Below are 20,509 nucleotides of genomic sequence, written 5' to 3' on the forward strand. Positions count from 1 at the left end.
TGCAAATTGTCCAACTCAGTATATATCAGTCATTTTCACACATACCCTCCCTTCCTCACCCCCCACACTCTCTTTTTTTTTTTTTTTTTTTTTTGCTACCGTCTCTCATGAATGTCACCTCTACTGATGGTGGCTGCTGGAATTCACGCACCCGCTCTCCCAGCCGTTCGCTGACTTTGGATGGGAGGAGGAGAAAGGGAAAGAGGAGAGTGAGGATGAGGGAGGAGGGGGAAGGATGAGGATGAAGGGGGGAGGTTGAACGAGGACTGTGGGAAAAAAAAAAAAAAAAAAAAAAGAAGAGGGAGAGCCATGCCGTCGGAGGCAGGGGAGGAATCTCTACCCGTCCATGTCTCCACTCGCTTCCTGGCTTCAGTCCTGCCAACAGCAGCAGCGGAAGCAGCAGCAGAAGCAGCGGCGGCGGCGGCGGCGATGTCCCCCCTGCCGTTCTACCTCTGGATTTAAACCGGCTGGATTATCACTCGCACTCTCAGCTCGTTATCCTGCGCCGCCGCGTTCGGATGGGAGGCAAAGTTGGACCTCCGTGGACTACACCAGCTGCGGCCAGCGGTCCCGTTCCCCCCTGCGCTTTCAGGAGCTTTCTAACCTCCAGGATAATGAATTCTTTCTGTAAAAGTCTTTTTATACGTGACCTCATCTGAGCTCTTACACTCATCTGGAGTAGATTAAGTGTTTTTTTTTTTTTTTTGCAAATTATAGCATTTTGAACTCACGGGACGTTTTGATATAGATTTTTTTTTTGTCTTTTTTTTTTCAAGATAAATGGGGAAGAACGGTAGATAATAATGTCTCCTGGGGTCGCCTTTTCTATATTCCAGACATTTTAACCTCGCCTGTATTTCTAAAGCATCCAAAATGTGACTTTTTGCGCGTTGGGTTTAGTGTCACATTTTTTTGTTTTGGGTTGTTTTGTTTTTTTTTCTCAGCGTGTGCGTTTGTGTGTGCTTGTGAGTGTGTGTGTGTGGGTGTGTGTGTTTGTGTGCATGTGTGTGTGTGTGTGTGTGTGAGTGTGTGACTGTACGATGGACTGCAGGTGAACTCCCATCACTCCCCGTCAAACATCTCCAAGGGAACCCTCAAACTAAACTCTTCCCGGTTAACCCACTTAGACGTTCCGTCTCCCCCGAGGGGGCTTCTCTCAACCCTTCCGTCCTACTCTAGTTTTCCGAGCCAAGCAGAAGCCTAACCAGCTTGAAAAAAAAGAAAAGGAGGGGAGGGGGTTGTAACAGGAAGGAAGACACCCCCCTCCCAAAAAGTTGAGAGGGGGGTGGGAAGATGGCAGCTCTCGCCAGCTCTCTCATTAGACAGAAACGGGCGGTCAAGGACGACCAAACCAACCGACCGGTAGCCAACAAGCGGAAGCCTTGTCCGAAGAGCAACAAGTCCCTCTGCCAGAAGCAGATCCTGGTCCTGATCTCCAAAGTGCGGCTGTGCGGAGGTCGAAAAGGTCGAAACGACAAGAGACCGGGTGAGTCCACGCAACTGCTTTCTCTCCTTTTCTGTGCGCGTGATGATAGACCGGGCCGCAAACTAAACAAAGGCATTACAAAAGGCACTATCGCTTTGCAACCGCACAACATCTTGTTCGGAGTAAGTCGTAAAAAAATCGTATCGGAACCTCCGACGGTTGCCTCGGTCAGGTTGTCTTAACTGGGCTTGTTTTGTTGGGGTAACTGGAAACAGGGAGGGAGTCCAAAAGTGGATACGAACCTGTACTACAGGTGTTGCACAGTGGTTGTCAACACTCGGATGCGTAAAATGGTGACCTCTTGAAAAAAGACGTCGGGATCATTCCACGTAACTCATACTCTTTGAAATGGACAAATAAAACATAATGAACTCTGATTGTCACTTCAGCTAGAGACAGGCAGAAGTCATCTATTTTTTTTTTTTATTCTTATTAACAAACATAGAGGTCCACCAGTGTTTTTCCTGTTTTGCTCAAACCCTGCTAACATGGCGCCAAAGCTGGTGGGCTGTAACATAACAGACGGAGGAGTTCTGCTAGAACGCCTACTTGTCTTTGTCGGAATTCACATATTGGAAATAAAATCAACACGCTTCTTCCAAGAGACGATTGGCTTGCAATATTCATATCTAGAGTCGGAAATACATTTTGTGACACGTATTTACAGTAATATTAATTATGATTACCTCGCGCATATTCATATTCCATTGTAAGCTGTTACTAGGTTGGAAATACACTTTCCTGCTGTGAACCCCGAGTCCTCATATGAGGACTTTTCTTGTTGAGTTCTCTGCACTTTGTACTTTTTGTGTGTTCTGACTAACTTTAATCCGTTTTTGCATAGAGACTTTTAGCATCCGCTAGTGGCAGGAAAGTAAATGGCAGCAATCATTGTAAAAACTCCTGCAGATTCTAGGACTACATTTATGCTTTTATGGTTCTGTATGTTTAACAACATTTTGGAGTATGATACATTAACTCTGCCAACAAAACTGGCAATCTTAAAAAATGTATTAACATGTCAGTGGACTTAATAATGTTCCGTCTACCGGACCTCGTCATACTACAAAGTTCAGTCAATTCAACTAAGATACGATAAAACAAACCTCTTTAAGGACTTCATACTGCGAGAAGTACTTATTGTTTAAAGAAGACACTCGCATGTATTCGTATTTACGCCACAGATAGCAAGGAGATCTCGTAAAACCAAAAAATAGATCATTCATTAAAAAAAAACCTGGGTCTCAGGAAGTCCATTGATTAAGAAATGGCCTAGCAAATAATGTACCACCCTTAGCAGAGGATTCACGACAAACCTCCTCACCAAGTCAACTCCGGATGAATTTGTCAGTATACAAGGAGAAAGATATATGGTAAAAATCCCTGAACGCCGGCAGCTGCTGCTGCTGCTCTAAAATCTGCAACATGAAATTGTGTACCCCCTTAAAATCTTCACCAGCGATTTCAAAACATGCGCTTTTGCGGCGTCTGACGGCAGGGACGCGAACGTCGTGTTTCACCAAACGTGTTCCCTCCATTGTCACGTGAGCATGGAAACAGGTGCCTGTAGGTGCGATATTTTTTTTCCACGGTGGCGGTTTGTGTGATTTGGGAGTTTCCTGTCTGGCATTCTCTCGTTGACATTTACATAGCAGTTAAAACAAACACCCATGAACAAAACATGAAGGGGGAGGAGGGGTGTTGGAGAACATCAAATGTGACAGTGCTGTGGTCGGATGTGTTAAAGCGTGGGATTTCATCTAACATTTCCCATCACAAGCACTATATCTGGTAACACTTCATATTAATGAAGTGTCACATTTAATTCGTGTCGGTAAGCATTTAATATGGCAATGTTAATAACATAGGAGACGCTGATGAACTTTATTAAGCGGCAATAAATGTTATTAAAGAACATCATGAGGTATTGCAGGGCACTAATGAGATATTGATTGCTTACGACTATTCAACCTAATGCATTTTTTTTTAAATACTTTTTAACAGGCTTATTCACTTTGTGTTAACTTGTCTTTTATGTCCGTGTTTATCCTTCACTAAGTTTATGTATTGCTTTATCAGCTTGAATACCAGCTTTATGAATTAATAACATAATTTGGCGTGACAGGTACGCTGTTGAATTATTTAATTCCTGACTGAGAAATGTTTGGCCCTATTTATACACAATTAGTAAGTCTAGTGTGCTTAGCTTAAATTATGCATATTACAGAAATGTTGCTGAATAAACATCCTATATCAATAAAATAAATAAATAAAATGGGGGCGGAGGAAAGGGGGGGGGGGGGCATAATTTCATGGGTGATTGGAGAAGAAGCGGTAAAGTTAGGAGTGTTTGTTAGCCCTCCAGAGCTGAAGGCTGCATGAGCTGAGGGGGGTGCGGGGTTCATTCTGCACCACAAACCTCCCAGGTCCATCCGGTCCTTAAAAGAACTCGTGGACTGAATATCGAAAAACTGCTGTTTTTGTTGAGATTTGCGGAAATCGGTCTCTGTGTTCAAATATCGGCTAAAGAACAAACCAAACCCACTAAGGTCTGCACAAACAAGAGTTTTTCCCCTCTATAAGCAGAAGACATTTTTGCATTTTAAAAATTTAATTATATGATTTGGGGGGGGGGGGGGGGCGTAAATTTCAATAAAATTAGGAAATGGTTATATCATTTTTTCAAGAAAATATGAATTTATCAATCATTGCTTGCTCATTTTTATTGGCTCATAATGTCTAGCTGCAGATTGGAACACTACTTGGGAATGTCAGACTTTATCTCTAAATCATTGTCTTATTGAGAAAAACATAAACTGTGTGATAGAACAGCTCTATCATGTCAGCCATCTTAAAATAAAAAATGGCATGGATCAAAATGTGCCCAACAGAGAAGAAAATTTGCGTTATATATATATAACGCAAATTTATATTCAAATATTTTCTTGCTTATCTCGGCAGCAGTGCAGTGATTCTAAATAATGAAAAAGGTAGGAAAGTAGATCAATAAATAGCACAGACACTCGAATCTCTGAAAATTGGGTGGTTGGATCGCAATAAATGCGGACATAGCAATCATGACATAACACTAATAACAAGCCGTAATATTACAGCTTTACTTCCCGGGAAAAGGTGTATTAGTGTCATCAGATTAACGGCAAAGCTCTGCTAGCTGCTCGCCGTAATGCTAACGTTATCACCGCAAACCATTTCATTGACCTCATGATATTGAGCCTGGTGGGAAGAAGGGAAGGAAATTGGAAGTTCCAAGGATTTAACGAAAACATGTAACACATACGCAAGATGTATTTGGGGGGATTTCCTGAACAAAGATTAGCAGGGGAGGAGGGCGTGTACATGAGCGCTCAGTATGACTTACCACAAAAAAATTGAAAAAAAAAACGCGTATTAAGTATCATGCATCTCTAGCGCCGTGAACTAGCCATCTTCAGTCAGTCAGGTCACGTCGAGAGACATTTAAAGTTTTAAACCTCCTTTACTTCATCTGAGCCACCGAACAGATTTGGAGTTTTCCGCTCCAGCTCTGGCAGGGGGATGTGGGAAAGCGCAGTTCCAGCGCTAGCCAGCGGGGTACTGGCCCAGAGCGGCGGTTCACCACATTTTTGCGGCTAATTTATCACATTTATTCACAATTTAAAGCTATAACTCACCTACATTGAAAAAAAAAAAAAAAAACAAATTGAGGAAACTTTTGTCCTGCTTCATACCAGCCACTTTTCACTAAATGCGATAAAGAGTTGGGTTTTCTAAGAAGGCTAAGCTAACACGCGCAGACAGTGACTGACGGGCAGGTGAAGGCACCAACACACCAGGAGATGTTGGGCTTATCTGCTCCAGTAGAAGCATTCCTGCCATTTTTTCCTCTTTTCATGAGGAAGAAGGTTAATTCCACTTCATCCCCTTGAAGTTGTAAATACTGACACCTGCTTTAATATGTGAGGGTAGCCTAGCAAGCATCTGGGCTCCGGTGACAACTAATAGAGCTACGCTGTTTGAGGTGAGTTGTATTTTTTTTAGCTCGTGTCGAATGTTTTATGTTCCAAGTGTCTTAAAGAGGCTCAGAGATTACATTACACTTCCATGTTCATGCAACTTTATATTTTTATACTTTTTGTCACTTAATACACACCGCTGTGCTCTTTTATAATATCTAATTCTGTAGCCCGTCACTGCTTTTTGAGAGGCAGAGTTTTCCCCAGCTGTCATTTTAACATCACATAAGCTATATTTACTAGCTGCCATAAAAAATACACCGCCGAGGCGACAGAGAATCACAGACCCTGCTGCCGAGACAGGATGCCGGTGGAAATCGGGCTCTGGACGAGGCTGCTAACATCAACCCTTGCTCTATGCATTATTGTGTTTCGAAAAGCAATGAAGAAACAAACATCTTCACGTCATACAGTTTGGTTATTTTCTAGCAACAACAGGTCGAAATGAAAACATTTATTATTGCTGGACATAAATCCCTGCTGGGTTGTTCCTATTCATAGTCACATCTTAACTTTTGCAGCATAAATAAGCGGCTGTCTGTGACACGCCAATAAGAGCAAAAAAAAAAAAAAAAACAGGGGAAGCAGTAACCTGTAAGAACAGGGAAAAGAGAAAGGCAATTTCGGCATGTCAAGGAACTGCTCTCAGCCAACTTACCTGGCTAAATAATCAAATAACAGAGCAAACAGTGCCTTAAAATTGGCAAGTGCATCCAACACCTGGAGTAAGTGCCAAAAATTCCAGTTCAAGTGTCATGATAATTAGCGATTTTCACTTTCAAAATATACAAAATTCAGCTTTGATAAATGTGGAATCGTCCACTGAAAACTTGCTCAAAAAGTGTCCAAAACCGAAACTAAGACATGAAAAGATTCTTGCCATGACAAGGTGAACTTTTGCAAGAACTTTTTGACCAAAATGTGTTTACCCGTGTATTTCAAGGCTTTGGAAAAGTTATTTCCATGTAATAAATACGACGTATAAATAGTGATACAGTCTGCTGAGTCATTGGAAAAGCAACCCTCGCCAATACAGTGACGGGCCCGGAGCAGGATGGCCGGTGTACGTCGGCGAGAGTAAGCGGCCGGAGGAGCCGGTTGGCAGCCGGAGCGCCGTGGAACAAGGGCCCGCGAGCGGCGGACCGGATTACAGAGAGAGAGATCCAGCAGAGGATAGCATTAAGCTGACCCCCAAGAAATCAGGGCCCACAAACCTGCTTACTCGACAACACCTGATCAGACGGCGCAGTGTTAGGTGGCTTCTCATCAGAACTTTACTGAGTGTGACAGGGGTCACAGAGGGAGAGCCAGGACGAGCTCAGAGGGAGAGCGGAGATACTACAGCCCTGGAGAGTGGGATCCGGGAGCAAAGCAGCTTCGCATCTGTCACTCGGATGAGAATTTCATCCCAGTTTTTGAGCAAATTTTCCTCATGAGTTTGACCTTTTTTTTGCTAGTTGTGGTAACATTTCTTGGTGGGTAACAGAGAAGTTCAAGGTGGAGGTGGGACTCCATCAGGGATCAGCTCTGAGCCCCTCCTTGTTTGTAGTGTTGATGGACAGGCTGACAGATGAGGTTAGACAGGAATCTTCATGGACCCTGATGTTTGCAGATGACATTGTGATCTATAGTGAGAACAGGTTGAGGAAAATCTAGCGAGGTGGAGGTATGCTCTGGAAGGAGAAGAATGAAGGTTAGTTGCAGCAAGACAGAATATATGTGTTTGAATAAGAGGAACTTGGGTGGAACGGTGAGGCGACAGAGAGTGGAGATCGAGAAGTTGGAGGATTTCAAGTATTTAGGGCCAACAGTCCAGAAAAACGGAGTGTGGAAAAGAGGTAAAGAAACAGGTTCAAGCAGGTTAGAATGGGTGGTTAAAGTGTCAGGGGTACTATGATATAGAAGACTATCAGCCAGAATGAAAGGAAAGGTGGACAAGACAGTGGTGAGACCAGCCATGCCGTGTGATCTAGAAACAGTGGCAATGACCAAAAGCCAAAAAAGCCGCAAGCCCAAGAAGAAGAATAAGAAGTGGTTCCATCTCTTGGTACTGATATTTCTTGGCAGATGTATCAGTGGAAATTCTTTAGGATGAGGACTGCCTTAAACCATTAACTCCTGGCCGTGGCAGAGGTTTTGTATTTTGGGGGCCAATTTTATCTGTGAATTCATGCTAATCTTTGTAACTTGATCTTCAATTAGCAAATTTCTCGCTTATTCCCATGTATTTACTTGCCAAGTAACAGATAGCGCAGGGGCCTAATTTCATTTCAACTGTTGGCATTTCCTTAGTCTCATTTTCTGCAAGATTTAAAAAAAGTCTCTAATTTTTCTTTCAATTTATTTGCGGAGAATTTGCGAAATCACTCGAAATTTCCAAATTTACTCCAGATGTGTTGTCTTGACGGACACGTGACACGTCTTCATTTGCATTATCTGCTGTGAGTGTGCGGCTGCAGGGCGGAGGTGAATATCGGGAGGGCCGGAAGGAGATAAGGTAATCAAACACACGGGGAGTAAAAGTAGTGAGCGATAACTGGGGAGATTAAAGCGATGGTGGGTGGAGGAGAAAAGAGCTGTGAATCAGCCACCATGGCGGCAGCGTGCGGAGAGGATGATGAGACGGAACACCGCAGAGCTGGATATTAACTGTCACTGGGGAAAATATCTTCTTTCACAACGTTTCTCTCTTGTTTATGGCAAGAGGATATCTTTAATTTTAGCGGAGCCGGAGTCGGTGAAAAGTGGGGGTTTCGTTTCGGTTTGGGAGGTCAGTGGACAACATCGGCGAATCATTAATCGGCCAGAAACCGCGGTGCGATATTTTCAAACGTTGCGCTGTATTCCGCACCTCAAGTACTTAGGGCCAACAATCCAGAGATTGAGGAGTATATTTTGGAGTGACCAGGATGGGTAGGATCGAGAACGAGTCCATCTGAGGGACTTAGATGTTCTGGAGAGGAGGGCTGACAGTTCCAGTTCACGGTATTTCGTATTGTTACTTCACCGGACCAAAAAACAAGACCGGCATAGTTTGGTTCCTGCTTGGCTAGCATCACAACAGCAGCTTAAGCAAAAGGATCTAAAATATCTGGACCCAACTGGTGTCAAATAAGGATGCAGCTGAAGTTGGTGAAGTAGTTGATCCCTTCAATTTTGACCAAGAATCCGATAAAGCCGAAGGGAGGCAACAGTTGCTCTAATCTTTGAGTTGGTAAATTATAATAAAATCCAAAGAGATTAAAGGATGTCTTATTTATCAAGCTCTTTTCACGAGTGAAGTCTCATCCCTTTTTTTTTCCTGTTAATCATCTCTGGATAGCGGGAGCTCATTCGGCAAAGAAGTCAGGATCTTCTTCGCTTTGTCTCGGAGCTGGATTTTGATCATCTAAAGCTCGGTGTCAAAGCTCAGGGGGGATTTTCATCGAGTCGAATGGTGTCCAGATCACTTCCTGCTTACGAACCATCCGACGCAGCCCTTCATTAATTCGCGGGTGGATTTTAGGGCAAGACAGCGCTAAACCCATCCAAAGGTCAGCTGTTGTGCCCCTTTTTGAGGCGCTGTCACTCTTTTTTTTCTAACAATTTTTTTTATCTTTCACCACATAATACCTTAATCGTTTCCCATGATGCATCGGGATTTCCCTCGGCTCCAAATTCACGCTTCCCTCCTCGTTAATCCATACACCCGTTCCAAGAGAAAACGGACAAACACGCCCACCGGAACGCAAACAGGCGCAGGTTGCTAATTTGGCGACGGGGTAGGAGAGGAAGAAGTATTCTTGCTGCAGCGAGCTGAAACTGGAAACACCACTGGCACTCCCCGTTTGGACCAAAATAGAGCCTTTCTACTCGGCGGTGCAGAGGCTGCTGACAGTGGCCTGAGGTCGTCTTCGGTCTAAGGTGTCTGAAGGGATGTTTGTACAAAAAAAAAAATAATAACAAAACACACCCGTTCGGTTTCCAGTCTTATTCGCTCTACGACAACCCCCCCCCCCCCCACACACACACACACACACACACAACAGATGCTGCCACCTTCACATAGCCAGCTAAATTGAATTTGTGGGTGTTTTGATTAAACCTGACAGGGACAGATTGAATTTACCCCTAACAAGGAAGAGGCACTGAGGATGGAGACACCTATGGAGGTGATGAGGAGGAGGACAAGGGGAGCGAAAGACTTCTTTAATAGAGTTCTATCTTTATATGTTCTGCGATACCTGTATCCGTAACGGGAGAGAAGAAAAAAAGCCAAGGGGGAAACATTCAGCCATTACTGGGATAGTTTTCACCACTGTGTGATAGCAGATTCAGCATCAGACAATTTGATATGAAGATTTGTTTTGATTTGTCATGTTTTTGAGTTGATTTAATCTAAAAAATAAAAAAACAAACATGATCATCTTTGTTTCTAAATTACAACCAAATATGAATTACATGACTAAATGTAAAAATAAATAAATAAATAAAAATCAATGAGATTATTTGGGGGGGGAAGCCAATTTTTGAATAGTCTGAAGTCTTAGCATAAAACAGGAAGTACAAAAAATTATAAACAAAAGAAAAGGGAAAAATGTACTGTAATGCAGCTACCAATCAGAGGCAGCATTTTTCCAGTGTGTGTTGAAAGGGACTCGGGTAGTAAATCTGTTTCACTTCCACATGCTTCAATCCCATCTGCATGTTTCTATTCAAGGAGGCTTTTCGCATACAGACACTAAAAGTGTGTCAGACTCATATAATCACAGACGGCGTTTGGCTCAAATCTACCGTCCTGTGCCAACGCTGCTCTTAAGCGCTTCTACCGTCGGCTTGGGTTGTTTTGGTTTTTTTTTTTCAGATTTCTGTGTGAGGAAACACCTCAACGGGAGGAGGATTTGGACGTCGGCACGATCCATCAGTCCAGTTGACACTTTGTGGAACGAGATAGCTTGGTTCAGCTCAGCGTGCTGTTGGCCGTTATGATCATCAGAGGACCTGACGGGTCAAGGCTCCCTGAGGGGCCATGCAGGAACATTTGTTTTGCATACATTACTCTGTTTTTTTGACCTTGCTGGAGGCTCTGTTGGGGGCTGGAACGGGGCTGCATCAGGAGTGTTGCCACTGCGCTCCACGGCTTCACCGGGATTTAGCAACCTTTCGAGGGACGAAGAGTTTCCACCAGGACCCGGATGCCGCATTGAAATCTTGGGAAATGGGTTCAAACCCAGAAGTCGTCGGCTCAAGCAGCTCAAACATATTCGTCCACTCCGGCTATTTCAAGCACAAAATTTGTTTTAGCGTCACAAACGTTGTACGTCACAGTGACGGAACAACGCTTTTTTAAATAAATGTATGAGAAATTGCAACATAACCACAAAACGGGGCAGGCGGAGGATATTGTAAACTAAGAACTGGCTGGACTTGGTGCCGGGTCTCCGGCCCGCGGCTCTCCCATCCCTGACACGTGACATTGTAATCTGGAGCTCGTATGTTACCACTGACCATCCTGTTAGCTCTGGCTCGTGTTTGACAAGTTGTCGACGGTACCGCTAATAACTGCCTCCCTTCTGCGAGGGTGATTTATGAAGCCTTGAACGTTAAATGACGAGGTCGTCCGCGAGGTGAATCGGCGCTCGGTGTTCTTTAACAGGCCCTCCTTTAACCTCGTCCCCCTTTCTCCTCCCTCCCTTTTCCTTTCACCTCTGCACCATCCTTTTTCCACCTGTCTTCTCCCATCTCTTCTCCATGAATTCCTTTGTGTTGCCGACATCATCATCCCCCTGTTCCTGCCCTTCCTTTCCTTCTCCTCTGCTTTTTGGACAAACCCTGTGCCTCCTCCAGCTTCTCCTCCATGTCAGTAACAGGCTTTCTTGAATTTATTCTTTCCCCTGCACTCCACCCACCCACCCACCCAGTATCTTCCCACAAGGTTGATAATTACGAGCAGCACAGTAGAGCTCATGGCCCAGTTTAGAAAAGGGAAAAAAGGAGGAACCATGTTCTCCTTTTATTAGAAGCAGAATAAAGGGCTACACAAGAGAGCGACACAAGTCTCTGATGCATACATGTGTGCCGCAAACGTACACGCATGTGCAAACGCATGTGCAAAGCTTACATAGGGAGGGAAAGTGGAATTACAGTAAACAAAGGTTCATGAAATCGCTGTAACTTAGGAGTTTATATGATGACAATTCTGGGATAAAACGGTGGAGCAACCACGGTTCTTTGGCATTATAACATCTATAAATACGATTACAAAACCAATTAATGACACGTACATGGCTGAAGAAAGAAAAGGCAGTCTCGATCGGGGTCGCAGATAATCCCTCAGTTTAATAAAAAGTCCATCATAAACAACTTTATTATCGCAATAAACGCTGTTCTTACTTTAGCTGTGACATCTACCATACAGCAGAGTTAGTTGGAGATAATAGTATGATGAATATACAATTAAGTGTGAGTACTATTAGTGCACACAGTGCAATGAAGTGATTGCTAAACATGAGTTACCACAGAATACATTAGTTTGTGTGGATATAATTTATGCTAGGGCAAATTAGCCGCATCTCACGCTATAAAACACTTGCAATAAACTTTGATTCTTGGTTATTTACAACGACGATGTGAACAGGCATTTTCTAAATTTGCAAGTAGAACCTCATTGCCAGTGCGTGGATGTCGGAGGCAGAAATATAAAGCGTTTCCTATTATCCTAATGTCAGTGTTAAAGAAATGAACAACACCAGTGATGTCAAGAGTCTTGGAAAAATTTCTCCCCTTTCCTGTTACGTTTTGTGCATCTGACACGTCTCACGGGGTGTCGATAGCGCCGTAATCTAAATGCTCTTGGAGAGCAAAGACGGCGGCGCAAAGGGCGTGATGTGCAGGGAGGGGAGAGTCGGGGAGTCCTGAATATTTCAGCCGAGGAAAACCCCCGTTGTCAGCCTGCGGTCGGAGCAGGGGGAACGTCCTTGGCTGCCGCAGGCCTCCGGTAATTACCTCCGCCCTTATCGGGAAGGGATGGCGAGAGGGATATCGGCCGGCAGCATACCGGGCTCGAGTCAAGCCCGATAAATACATTAGTGTAATGATAACCAGCACGGCTCGACGCGCTACGTGCTGATTAGCGATAAACCTCAACCACTGCTTATTTTTCAGAGCAATTACGCTGGGGTGGGGGCGGGGGGTGGGGTTTAAAGTGTCCTTGATGGCTGCAGTGATGCGTGAAGTGATTGCCTCGGGTTCTTATGTGCATTGAACTCATTTACGCAGACGCGTATAATTGCTGTGTGAATGGTTGCGCTATTAGGACTGGGCTGCGGTCGCTCTCCGGTGATTTTCAGAGCGATTATCGGCGGTGAATGTAAATTGATGAGGGGCATCCACCATCCACCCCCCACCCCCTCGCTGATGTGTGGACCACGCAGGGGTTACTGCTGGGATTCACGGCAAATGCTGTTCAAAGAGGCAATGCATCCAATGATAGCGAGATCGTTTTACCAAAGAATGACAACACAATTCTAAGTTCGACGCGAAGGAAAAACAACTTCATTAAGGTTCTCTTTCCAGTTTTGTTTGTTGGGACACCTGCTCAAGAGCAGCATGCCAAAGTGCACTTGCAGGAAAAAAAAAAAAAAACGTATATCTATTAAAATATCCACTTATTGAATGGCTGTAAAGTGACATCAGAAAAACAGAAATTCAACTCTGAGTCAAGATGGGAAAGTGCGATAAAAGCGCAGAAAAAAACATAAGCGGATTGCAAAACACAACAGAGGGGTCTTCAGAGGCGCTACATCGCTTTTACACTGTCGAAAATTAAAAGGGTAAACTTCCTTAAATAGGTTTGCTTAAATTCAAGCTTAAATAAATGCAGTAAAAGACATTCTCGCTAGCGCTCGCTAAGAAGCCCAATGGTCATTAGTAAATTCACATTTGTCAGGAAGCAGCCCGCACCCCGAATGAGCGGACACGTTGCCTGTCGCTCAGGCGACACCTGCAAACGGACGAGCAGGACCTCCCTGACCCATTGCTCCACTGACCTGGATCGGTAAACGTCTCCTGTCACTCAAGCCCACACCCACCGCACCAGTGACCAACGCCGGTCGCACTGCTCCTCGCCATGGGAAACACACTTCCGAACACCCGCTCGGAGGAGGTTCTGAGGGGGCCGGCACGACCCTGACAGATGACAGCGCCCCTGCTGTTCCTTTTCATTGAAGGGCAGGGAGGCACGCTTATCTGCGGACGTCCCACTATCGATCCGTTCCAGATTAGCGGGTTGCTATGGCCCGGCACGCGGTCATATCCGCTGTGCTCAAATTTCAGGTCACCTGTCTGCCTCCGGTTCATCCCCACTTTTCAACAGACGCTGAATTACAACTCGTTTTCGAGTCGGGTTGGAAACGAGGACTGGGCGGCAGCTACCAGGGAATGGGAACACCTGGAGGAACGCCACATTTTCTTTATTAACACGAGATGGCAGGTGCTTCCGCCTGAGCTTACTGGAAAAACATGTATAATTAATGTACTTTACGAGATGAGGAAAAACTCGGTTGCAGTCTTTGGTTGCTGGACTTCTGTTGACATTGGATGGCAGCATATTGTTCTCTTACATTTTTTCCAATTCTCTGCACAGTGTTGCACCTTTGATGGCACTGATTGGTTGCTCCATGAGTGGCGGAAGTAAGCGTACTACGTACTACGTACTACGAAGTTTATGGGTGGTTGGAAACATGTTGTATTCCAGCACTATGATTATCATCACTTAACAAAGTCGCACTAAAACATTTCAACAGATTTTTGAGCACAGTATATCACATAAAATTAGTTGGAGGTGAGTAAGCACAACAAGAATTCATACATTAGGTGCGCCGGATTTAGAGGCGCACGGTTAATTTTTGAGAAAATGTAAGGACTTTAAGGGTGCCTTGTAGTGTGAAAAATATGGTAATAACACGCTTCGTCCGACACTCAGATTGGTCAAAGCATGTGCATCCCCAGCAGCGCTGGTTTAGGGAAATGCTTAACCGGAAATAAAATTCTGAAGTAAATTCTTAAGTAAAGAGAAGCAGAAAAAAAGAGGCTTTTATATTGGAAAGATGGGCGTGTCCCTTGCTACAGCAGCGTTCGGCGTCAGAAAGCCTTAACGATGTGGCCGAGAAGATAATTATGTAAAAGCGCAAGTTTGTCTCCGAGTTCATTAACTGCTGGTTTCATTACATCAAAGAGGAGAAAAAGCAGATCAAACACCGGCAGTGTTTGTTCAGCAAAGTGTTTAAACTCGTTTGAAAGGCTTTGATTAAACTTAAGTGCCTCTTTATTCCGATGCCTTTCTCAGCCTGGAGTTTCTGTTTTCTTTACGGCCGCTTATTTATTTCACCTTTCAACCGAGCACAAAGGACTTGTTGTCCTGCTGCGCTAATCTTTCTGCTAGCTTACAAAAAAAGCTTCCCTTTGAATGCCAGTTCTTGGGTAAAACATGGGTGTATTTCAACGTGTAATAAATCCTAAGTAATTTGTACATTTTAAACTCTAAAAAGTTTAAATATATTGCAGCCCATTTAATCCAAACAAATTGAGAGCATAGGGTGGTTAGGTATTTTTAGGGGCAACGAGAAGGGAACACAGTGTTCAACTTCGGCTCGACTCTTCTTCTACTTATTCAGCCCCAAATCCCTAACAGTTTGATAATCTGTACGAGCCGCCCTTCGACCCCCGAGATCTTAGATGCTAAACCCCCGGCTAAAATCTTAATCTTAGAGGATCTGTTGTTTTTTGTTTCTGTTTTAAAGAATGCATTCTGTTAAGGGTACGAGGAGGAAAATCTACAAAAAAAAATGATATGCCGGAAAAAGGGTTGGATTTGATTTGTGCTGGGACGGGAATGAAAAGACATGTGGTTTGTTGAGATAAAATAACAAAAGCACTTTTTTTGAACAGTGACTGAAGGATCTGTGGGAAAAAGAAAACTCAGCTGTAATTACAGAGCTCCTCAGGAGTCCAGAAAAGAGATTATCATTGCATTTCTCAGGCTGGTATCAAATATCTGGCACAGGGGGGTAGGATCAATATCACTTGTCAAAATATTGAACAACAATCCTGTGTTAGACTGATTGTTTTTCTTCTCCGAGAACCAAAAATAATAACAACCTTAAAATCTTGGCCCCTGGTTTTTTGTTTCCCTGTGATTTGGGGGAAGATTTCCACCGGAGAAAAATAATCAGAGTGTTTTCAAAATCAGCAGAAGACACTACGTTAACCAAGTAAACGCTCAAAAAGCTACCTTTAAATGTCATTAGATATTAATCTGAAAGTAAACAGCCAAAAATACAACAAAAAATAAATACACAGCCCTCAAATTAGCGGGGGATTGATTCAAAAAAGCATCAAAAGGAATGACAAAAGATTAGAAATTATGAAGAAATAATATTAAAGCGGTCCAGTAAACAATCAGCCAATCTGAAAGAGATGAGTAAGTGGTTACAAAAAAAAAGCCAGGAAAATTAGGAACAAAACAAAAAATACTATACGAGTAAAGCAAGACTAGCCTTGAAACAAATCCCTCATTTTTACCAAGAGGACAAACTATATCAATGTGATACAGAGCTTCTGAAAATCAAGATAATTCACATGTATATGACTCATATTCAGAATGACTCTAAAAATTGATATTCTTTTTACAATATATTGTTCAAGTTAATTACACAAAACTCCATGCAAAACACAATCTTTTTTTCCAAAACTGTGTTATTCAACCTTGGTTAGAGTGGTGGAGCTTAAAAAAAAAAAAAAAAACATCACTCAAACCCGCAGGAGATTTTGTCCTGCATCAATGTTCCCTGTTTTTGGTCACGACTCTGGGTCGAGGAGCCGTGGCAGGGCTCACACGAGCACGTGGACGCTCGGTGCCTCGGAGCGTCCGGCGTGGACACTATCACTCCGCTATAGATGCCGGCTCACATCATCGCTTCATATTCCGTAGTGTCACATTGTTGTGTCACTTAGATGTTGACGAAAAATCACCGGAGGTTTTTGGTTTATCGCTTCTTCCTTTTTTTTTCCGGAAGAAGAAGAATTTTACGTGGAAGTAACGTGACACGACACCTGACCGTAAGTGATTTGGCCAGCTGGAAAAACAAAAAAAGGCTTTTAACCTGCGTTACGACACGTTTCAAATTTGAACGTAGCCTCTGAGTCACTACTTTTGGAGTCATCCTCCCCCACTGAGCAGCAGAAGCTACATCCTCATGACACGGGAAACAAAGTCCCCCCCCCCGCCCTTGCTCATGTAAACAACTATGCGTGTCTGGCCAGGCCGACCAGAGGTGGACTGCTGTCACAGCGTGTTACACTCAGTCATCACGTTGCTGCGGGGTTAATAAAAATTCAAAGTTACACGCTCCGAAAGGGACAGCAGGTCGGACAGGGAACATGGAAGGAGGCATGTTGGAGGTAAGGCGGAGTGAAAAAAATGAAAGGTCCAGTTGTAACATGAGGTAAATTTTATACTACAGTGGGCAGCGAGCTGGCCTGGCTTAGCTGGAAGCCGAACAGGGAAAAGTTCTGGTTCGACAAGAGCAGAGATGAAAAAAAAACAGGATTCTGAAGTCAAACAATCCTTTTATCTGTCAGGTTTGATCGCGTTTTAGGGCTGCAACTCGAGGTGTTTTCAAATAGCTTCCACATCCCAGAAGATGGGATGTGAGGCTTCAAAAAGGGGTGAATTTCAGCAAGCAACGTGATAGGAAATATACGATTTACATTCTTATAGATGGGGATATATTTATCGTTCGTTTGATGTTGATTATTTGAGAATAATATTGGTTTCCCTTTCTTTAAAAATCACGATAATAAAGCCATAATAACGTGACATTTCTGATGACGAAGTCAGCCACCGACCGCGACCAAGTCCTTGAACTTCTCTTCTCAGAACAGAACAAATCTTCAGTGACATCAGATAAAAACCTTATCCATGTTACAACTCGGAAACCATTGAAGAATCAATGAAGTATTTCTGTCGCTGTGAAACTGACGCTCAAGTCCGCATTCTTCGTTTAAAAAAAAAAAAAAAAAACACGGGATTTGGGGGAAAAATAAAGAGCCAGTTTATTCTTCTTAAATTACCAAAATTAATCCAATAATATCCTGACTATATTCTCGCAATTAGAGAAATATACACAGTCTCTTTGATGCTTCCATAAATACAACGTCTCAGGGCCAAACAAACTCAAACTGAATTGTTCAGTGTGCTTTTAATTTACCCCCTGATGGGTAAGGGAATCTTGCTCGTGGTGAAATATCATCATAAACCTCACGCTACTCAAGTATCCCGGATGAAATGCTCTGCTTGTAAATAGAAAGCATTGATTTCATGTTAATCACTGACAAAAATGAGCAAAGGCAGGTATGAAGGGAAAAAAAAAATGAAAAAAATGTACCGGCACACTGAGGTCTCAGCACTTGGTCTTTGTAGATGCTATTTGTATTTGCAAATCTTAATCTCCCACAAGAGACAAATCCACCCTTGGCAGGTGTGTGTGTGTGTGTGTGTGTGTGTGTGTGTGTGTGTGTGTGTGATGAGCTCTGGCTTATTCCATATTCTGATGAAATTGGCGTGTTACTCGGGTGACAAAGAGAGACTCGTTTGTCGGTGCCTTGATGCTTTCACTTTTAATGCCAACACACGCTGCAACATTAACAACAGCAGCACTGTGTGTGTGTGTGTGTGTGTGTGTGAAAGAGAGAGAGAAATGAGCAGTTGGCAGGATACACACAGGGATGGTAATGCATCTCTGCTATTTGAAGAAACTGAGTTGATGTTATTATTAAACAGTTTTGTTCATTTACATTTTATCAAAAGACTCTTTTCGGAGCTGAACTACATTTAAAAAGAGAGCTTTAGAATTTCAGACATCCCAGCGCAAGTGGGCGACCAGTAATAATCTTCAGATGGATCGCAAATTTTAACATGAATTGAAAATCAAAAAATGTTTTCAAAAAAAGACGAATCAGCATCTTCATCCAAGGTAGTTTCTTCCCTCTTAAGACACCCAGACATGTCATAACATCGTCTTTCAGGAAACATCCCAAAGAATCCTGTTTCCCTACAAAGAACATGTTTCTCTCTTCCTCTCTTAAATTTGTGATGTCTCCAGCCACACCTGTAACCTGGGATTTGGTGTTAACCTCACAAATCCAACCCAAACGGTCAAGTCGGGTTTAGCGGCGGGCAACTGTTGTGACCAGTTAGCCAAAGCAGATGATAGCGACCTGAGAGGCTAATCTCCTCGCTGGACGTGACCGTAAGAGGCTGATAGCCGATATGCAATCATGGAGCCGGATGACAGATCTCGTGAACGTTACGCACGTCACAGTAATCGTTCAGACAAAGTAGTGGCCACAACGCTGTCCGTCAGGGCTTCTATGACGAGCCCTGCCGTCTCAGTGCGAGGAGCTAATAATCACTTGTCATCTTCATTAATGGTCATCCTTCTCCGTACCACTCTCCCCATCTCTCTGTCTCTTAACTTTTATTTCCTGTTTTCTCACAAACTCACAAATTTCTCCTGTCTTTCCTCTCAATTTCTTCCTCTTTATTGACTTCTCTTTCCTTTTTCTGGCACTTACTTACCTTTCCTTAAATCCAGTCTTTGCATACTTCCTCCTCCTCCCCGCCCTCTCCCTTTTTTAAGATAAGATAAGATAAGAACAACTTTATTTATCCCGAAGGAAATCGTTGTGCCAGAGTTTCAAGCAAAACATAACAATAATAGATAATAGTAGGAGGGAGAGAGAATAAGAAATACAATAAAATATAAAGTGTCAAAGTTAAGGTTAAGGCTATCAAGTGTTTTAAGGTCTTAAGGTTTAAGGTCTTTTTTTTTTCCCCTTCTATCTGCCTTTGTGTCACAGAGCTAACCGAGGTCCAAATCCCCGGCTCTGATTGGACACGACCGATGTTATTATGTGACCATGGGATGAGTTTCATGCAGAAGTGAGTAAAAGACCAGTGAGCCCGTTCAGAGAAACAATGGGAGCGGGTCACAATTTCCCGAACGGCTCAAACTCCGCATCCGTGGCTCATCCTGAGGAGACAGGAGAGATTGCGCAGTGTCCTCGGTCCCTCCCCCAGGGATGGAGGTGCACGGGTTGTGATGGGAACTCCGGGTTCTCCGGGAGCACTGTCATAAAGTGCTTCCTCATCCTGGTTTTGCCCCGGCGACTGAAAGCCGCTCTGGCTCTCGGGACGTCGAGGCCGGAGAGGAGCGATATTTACACGGCAGAGCGGAATCCGCGAAACCGACGACGCCGGAGAGCTGCCACAGACGTTCTGTCTATTTCTTAAATGAATGCAAACCAGGCAGCACGGGCCGCGGTCATTAAACATTCAGCCACTCTATTTAATCTCCTTCCTCTCTTCCGTCACCACATATCTTTTATTTAACTAACTCTCACTTGACTTTAGCCTGTCAGGACCCCAGCTGCAGCTAAGAATACATCTTGTGGTGGTAACATACACATACAGTACATTTATATGCTGTATTTTATGACCTCTAATATCTCAATTTAGTGTAACAATTATTACTTTAAAAACTTCAAAACACAGAGACCAAAAAAACATGCTTTTATTTTTATTTTTTTTTAGAAGAACTTGACTCGGTTAAACTTCCTTAATGTATTCTTTTGAATGATGCGAAAATTCTATTCATTGTGAGATGCTTGAATTAGAGAGGAAGAAAAAAATTAAAAAGCAGAATTTACATTTTATGTAAATGCTGATGCGTCCCCCACTTTCCCAAGGCAATCATTTTATAATGTTTGCAAAAAACAAAAAAAAACAAAGTGACTGCACACTGATTGATTTTCATAATGATCTGATGGGAGAGTTTTTAAAAACCTACATGTTTTTTTCATGCTGGTTAATTTGACACATATTCTGATTCTCCTCACCAGAGAACATCTGAAAGGAATATTTGATCTAAGTTGCTGTGTTCTTCTCTGTTGTTGCAACACAAACGACTTT

At 43.3% G+C, this 20,509-nt stretch overlaps 1 protein-coding gene across 1 annotated transcript in view; it reads left to right on the forward strand.

The window, feature by feature from the left end:
• The first annotated feature begins 682 nt into the window (after positions 1 to 682).
• Positions 683 to 20,509, forward strand: part of fgf11b (fibroblast growth factor 11b) — a 36,449-nt gene continuing 16,622 nt past the window's right edge. Inside the window, exon 1 of the mRNA XM_086160105.1 lies at positions 683 to 1,486. Within this exon, the coding sequence (XP_086016231.1) occupies positions 1,294 to 1,486 (193 nt within the window). The 5' untranslated portion in view covers positions 683 to 1,293. The remainder of the gene's footprint in view (positions 1,487 to 20,509) is intronic.

The sequence above is a fragment of the Fistularia commersonii genome, chromosome 15, assembly GCF_037954325.1.
Source record: "Fistularia commersonii isolate RoL2024-O1a breed Wild chromosome 15, RoL_Fcom_v1.0, whole genome shotgun sequence".
Classification (NCBI taxonomy): Eukaryota; Metazoa; Chordata; class Actinopteri; order Syngnathiformes; family Fistulariidae; genus Fistularia; species Fistularia commersonii.